The sequence below is a fragment of the Puccinia triticina genome, chromosome 5A, assembly GCF_026914185.1.
Source record: "Puccinia triticina chromosome 5A, complete sequence".
Lineage (NCBI taxonomy): Eukaryota > Fungi > Basidiomycota > Pucciniomycetes > Pucciniales > Pucciniaceae > Puccinia > Puccinia triticina.
Window position 1 is genome coordinate 205365 of NC_070562.1, and position 5939 is coordinate 211303.

Here is a 5939-nt window from a genome sequence, read left to right on the forward strand (position 1 = left end):
CAGAAAAGCAAAACTGTCAGTGTGGCAACTTTTGGGAGGGCTGCACTGCACTGCAAATCAGCTGGTGTAGCAATGTGCTAAGCACTGATTGAAATGACTGGAGAACTTTCTTGAATTTCAGCTTGCTCAATCAGCAACCAATCAGTGGCACAGTGATTTGAGCCTCTGCTCACACTGTTTCCAGTTGAAAACTACTTGTGTCAGTGGCAGAACAGTGGGAAAACAGCTGAATGGCCACTGACAGCTGCTGAACACCACTGACGGCTTTTTCAGCATCAGTGAGCTGATTTTTCTGTGTCTGAATGTGGTTATAAGGTCCAAGGGTGGCAAAGGGTGATAGGAAGATTGATTGGGGGAATGCAGCAGTGGCAGACGTCCAGATGCTGGTGGCACTGCTGCAGCAGTAGTTGTTGCAAATCAGCTACACTATAGGTTAGTGTAGCAGGATGGGTGTCCCCATAGCATAGCGTAATAAATTTTGCCAGTCTAGGACAGTAGAAACTGGGAAGAAACAACACTCCAGTTGGTTTTCCTGTATTTGCGTGAAAACTGGGCTGTTGTTCCTGCCCCTCCATCCAATGAAGCCAACTCTGGCACTACAGAACATCTGTATGGCCTCAAGAAATTACAGGGGTTTGTCTCATGGAACCAGACCTGTAGGCCCGGTCAACACCTTCAAACGCCTCAGCTTCAACAGCCTCCCAACACCCTATCACTCCATTTTTGCCCTTTCCACTGTCTTTTTTTGTCTCCTGCCCAGTGTGCCCCCAACCAGTGTGCCCCCACCCAGTGTGCCCCCACCCAGTGTGCCCCCACCCAGTGTGCCCCCACCCAGTGTGCCCCCACCCAGTGTGCCCCCACCCAGTGTGCCCCCACCCAGTGTGCCCCCACCCAGTGTGCCCCCACCCAGTGTGCCCCCACCCAGTGTGCCCCCACCCAGTGTGCCCCCACCCAGTGTGCCCCCACCCAGTGTGCCCCCACCCAGTGTGCCCCCACCCAGTGTGCCCCCACCCAGTGTGCCCCCACCCAGTGTGTAGCTCAACATGCCCAATGAGCCCACTCTCTGGCTGGATGCCTATTCCCACCAGACACTGTGCAAGCTCCTGGACAAGTGAGTGCTGGTGATTGTGCTTGAAGGTTGCTGACAGCCGCGGACAGTTGCCAACTCATAGAGAATCTGCTGTTGGACCCGCGGCAGGTACCCGGCACCTGTTGGCAGGTACCTCCGGCACCCGCCCCGCACCCGCGCGCGGGTGCCTGGTGCGGGAATCCCTTCCGGGAGACGAGGCTGTTGTAGCCTCGTCGTCCGGGAGGAATCCCTTCCGGGAGACGAGGCTGTTGTAGCCTCGTCGTCCGGGAGGAATCCCTTCTGGGAGACGAGGCTGTTGTAGCCTCGTCGTCTGGGAGGAATCCCTTCCGGGAGACGAGGCTGTTGTAGCGTCGTCGTCCGGGAGGGATCCCTTCAGTGAGACTAGGCTGTTGTAGCCGCGTCGTCCGGATCCCTCGCGGAGGACGAGGCTACAACAGCCTCGTCTCCCGGAAGGGATCCCTTGCGGACGAGGAGGCTGTATCTCGTCGTCCGCAAGGGATCACTTGCGGACGACGAGTTGTAGCCTCGTCGTCCGCAAGTGATCCCTTGCGGACGACAAGATACAGCCTCCTCGTCCGCAAGTGAACCCTTGCGGACGACAAGATACAGCCTCGTCGCCCGCAAGGGATCACTTGCGAGCGACGAGGCTGTATCTTGTCGTCCGCGGATCCCTTGCGAGCGACGAGGCTGTTGTAGCCTCGTCGTCCGCGGATCCCTTGCGGACAACAAGACTACAACAGCCTCGTCTCCCGGAAGGGATCCTTTCCGGCGGCACCCGCCGGTACACCGCCGGTACACCCGCGGCACCCGCCGGCAGGTGCCGGGTACGGGTGCGGTGCCTATTTTTCAGGAAAACGGGTGCGACACCTGGGTGCCGCGACCCCCACAATCTTAACAAACTGGAGTATAATTGGGGACCGATGGGCCACAGGAGAGGAAAGTATTAGGAAGTTTGGAACGAGTTGCACACTTGTAGATCACATACATTTCTTTCTTTTTCAGCTAAAGCAACTACATATCTTCTGTTTGGTTAAATGGGAATGGATTTTCGTGGAATTGTAATGCTTCATCCTCTAAAACATCCTCCTCCTCTTGATCATCCGGTGTTTCAAACTCCATCATAACGGTTTCAACACCAATTAGTTTTCTCCATATTTCCTGGGAGTTCATGATTAATAAATCCCACTGCTCCTTGAGATTTTCTTCAGCTTCGTGTGCAGTTTCAACAAAGGGGCGACTCCATCTCAGCAGTTCCAAGCAGTGGCAATTCCACGACATCCAAAGACGACAGTGAGATTTGGCGAGGTTGCTGAAAATTGATTGGAGTACAGTCACAGGGAATCCATTCTCTGAACAGATTTGCTGCAATTGATCTTGTCCCTCTGAAGAAGGAACGACATGGCCTGTCTGATCTATCATAGACAAAGATGTAATGAAACTTCAGTTTGGATTTGAAGTTCGGCAAAAAATATGTGTACCCACAATCTTGTAACAGGGCACCAATATTGTCAATTTTCTTCGATTTTTCAATTGCCCATTGCATCCCCTGCCTCGCCTCCCTTGCAATTCAATGCAGCTCATCCTGGCAGTTAGTAACCTGAAGATATGCACGGATTCCATTTATTGTGTTCAAATCGACCGCCCACGGCTCAGACGGATGGTTTAGCGAGCCAAAATTCCAAAAAGGATTGTCGATCTCAAAAGCTTTGACATCATCTAAAGTCGGTGTCTCTAACAGGTTTTCAGGGGTGAAAGTTGAATTGTGATGATCTGCTCGGTTATTATATGCAACCAATTTCTTCCGCACAAGACACATCTTAGCATTCATCAGCTTTTTAAATCTGGCTTGGGCTCGAGTTCCTAAAGTGTTGTAAACTTTTGTCAGCTTGAATCCTTGTTGAGAGGTTGCTTGATAAGTTAAGCCCTACCGGATCCCCTTTGGTCCCACTTCCTTTGAATCTCAAGGACACCAACTTTGGCTTCGTAAAGTTTTGACTTGCTTATTTTAAGCTTGATCAAAGACCTTGTTTGTGGATCTACATTCAATACATACTTGTGAGTAACAACTTAACAAGTAAGCTTCCATTATTCAAGATTTAAGATCACAAACCAGAGCCGCCAGCCAAATTCCGGAATTCGTCAGAGCCTAGTGTCTCAATTGCTTGCTCTATCTCACTTTCAAGACTTATTAATGTATCTGGAAGTTGTCCTAATTGTTGTGACTGTGCCTCGGTACGATTTCGTCTCCGGGTCTGGCTAAGTTGAATCATATCATAGCTGGGTATTTAACAAATGGAAATAAAATATCGATTCCTGGTGCAACAAACAACTAGATAAGAGATAAAAACCCAACTGTGTCTCTCGGAGTTTGTCCTCCAGCTCAACAAGGGCTTCCACTTGTTCTCTCATCTGTTTTTCAGTATCGGTCTCAATTGCTGAAAGCTGGATTTGCCTCTGCCGATCCCATTGCTCCTTGAAATAAGACAATTCATAGCCAGTTTCATCCCGTATATCTTGCAATTCCGCCTCGGATTTTTTCAAAATCGTTAATATATGCTTTGCCCGATGTAACAACAATCGGACTGTTTTACGGGATTAGTATACAGGGATTCATTTGTACAAAAATGCGGAGTATTCAAATCTTACATGAATAAGTCTTTCCTATCTTGTTGTGATGTTCCAACTGAATGTTGACTGCCACAAGTCTGTGGTTTTTTGATGAGTATCGAAGTGGGCCAATCACAGGGGACAAGGAAGACCATCTCCGTTCTAAGCCCTCGCCATCAGACATTCCCCAACCCTTGTTCAGCCTGGGATTGTATTTAAGCTGGCAAGACCACTCATGTACATAAGAATGGAATACACTTGTTCCGAACATCAGAAGATTGGATTCTAGTTCTTCTGGGAATTGATTTCGCTAGGAAAGAGGAATAAAAAAATCTGTAAGAAAATTATAAAACAATCGCTCATTTTAATTTGCTTACTCGGACTATACCCTTTTCAACATGACACCCAATATCATACAAAAAAGCCAATTTCTTCCGACTGAAGCCCTGTTTGGTAATTTCTATGAGGTTATTGATCATAGTCATTGGGAAATAAGCCCTAATGATTGGTTGGATTTGATCAAAGGGTGATTAAGTTACTTTAGCAAGACAGAGATATTCAACCCAACCAACCAAAGACTTACTTTTCACCGCTCTGAACAATGTTGATGATCCGTATCATCTGATCATGTCGACATGCCATTCCAAATAAACCGGTATCGTCACACTCCTTCCAGGTTCCGCCAGTCCTTGCATCATCCGCAGCTGTGTGGCTCTGACCACACGGATCCTAAATGAAAAAAATTAACATTAGCGATCAACACAATGTGTTTAGCCTTGAGTAATTTTTACTACAGTATCCCTAGGATTGTTGTTTCTCTGATAGGCTCGATTCATGTACTGTTCCATTTCAGCAACCTCTTTGGCAGGTACAAAGAGGCTTGGGGTCTTGAGAGTTTCAGGTATCTCCAAACTAGCTTCCTTATGTCTCCGGTGCTGAAAATTTCCATCCATGCATACTATGAAATCGGGTTCATGGTCTTTCTTCCCAGGAACATGGGGACCATAACACACTGGACAGATATCAGCCAACTTGTCCATGGATCCCATACCAAAAAGCTGGTCGCATATGAGTTTTTCCCTCCGTAACATTTCGCGAAAGGCATCTACAGCTGAAGAAAGGGTTCTTCTCCATTGGCGAGTCTGTAGAAATGGGCTGGTTAAACACATAAAATAAGATAAAAGAGGAATAAAACTTACACCAACAGAGATTTCAGGGTCATCTTCATTTTTCTTTGGGATCAAAACGAGTGGATTGTTTGCATCCAAGAACTCGTCCAGTGCTTTAGAAAATGGTAACATAGCCACTGCACTATTCTTCCATAGTATATGGTGAAACTGTAACAACCGAATCGAAAAAGCTGTCCTTGGGAACTTGGGGGAGCCACCTATGTAGCCCATCTGGATGAGGCGGACTTGATCGGGCTGGCATTTACAAAATTGGACATCCGACTGCTTTCGAGCTGAATAGATATGTGTGAAAAATTCCAGTCTCAGCCACTGCTTTAATGATGTCAAGGAAGGAAGTTTAGAAAGGCAGCAGAACTTAATATATCAACCAGAATCATAGGTCGAGTTTGACTTTCTGCGCAGTGGCATCCAGGCTTCCAGTCATGATCCCAGTTTTCAAGATTCCCCCAAGTGTTTGTTTTAGCTGAACACTGGTAGAACCAGGTGAACATCTGATTATATACCTCTTCCCAGTTTTTTTCTTCCAATAGTTTCCTTCGTTTGTAGTTTTGGCTGGTCAGGTATTCGTGAAGCCCCTGCACCTGAGGATCAGCTTCATCATTCATGGGTCGATCATCATATTCACCTGGATTGAGGTCGATTCCTTGTTGTTGAAGATTATGGTGATCAGTACTATAAGTTTCTTCATGAAGGTTCAAAGGTGGGATGTGTGTCCTATTTGAAGCTATAAAGTTCTGGCTGGCCTGTTCGGATTCCTGTATGTATTGTCTGCCTTTCTCCGTTCGTGGTTTTTTCCGCCGTCGAGACTTCTTGCCACCCTCACCTTCAAATCCACGCATTTCGAGTTGAACAGTTGAAGGTGACCAACTCTGAGTTGAAAGATTCAACTTGAACTGTGTGAGAGAGATAGTTTTGATTTTAAATCTCCCAGGTTACAACCTGGTTACAACTCCCCGTTGTGGGGTCTGCAACCTGACCAAGAATTCATTCTCTGGTCAAGTCATGAGAACAAAGCCCTGATTGAACCTAGCCAAACTACCACATGAGATTTT

At 47.3% G+C, this 5939-nt stretch overlaps 1 protein-coding gene across 1 annotated transcript; it reads left to right on the forward strand.

The window, feature by feature from the left end:
* Positions 1 to 357: 357 nt before the first annotated feature.
* PtA15_5A27 (uncharacterized protein) lies at positions 358 to 1037 on the forward strand (the record flags this gene model as incomplete). Its single annotated transcript, XM_053169023.1, has 2 exons — positions 358 to 374; positions 761 to 1037. The coding sequence occupies 2 exons, from the start codon at positions 358 to 360 to the stop codon at positions 1035 to 1037; spliced, it is 294 nt and encodes a 97-aa protein (XP_053020012.1).
* Positions 1038 to 5939: the final 4902 nt, after the last annotated feature.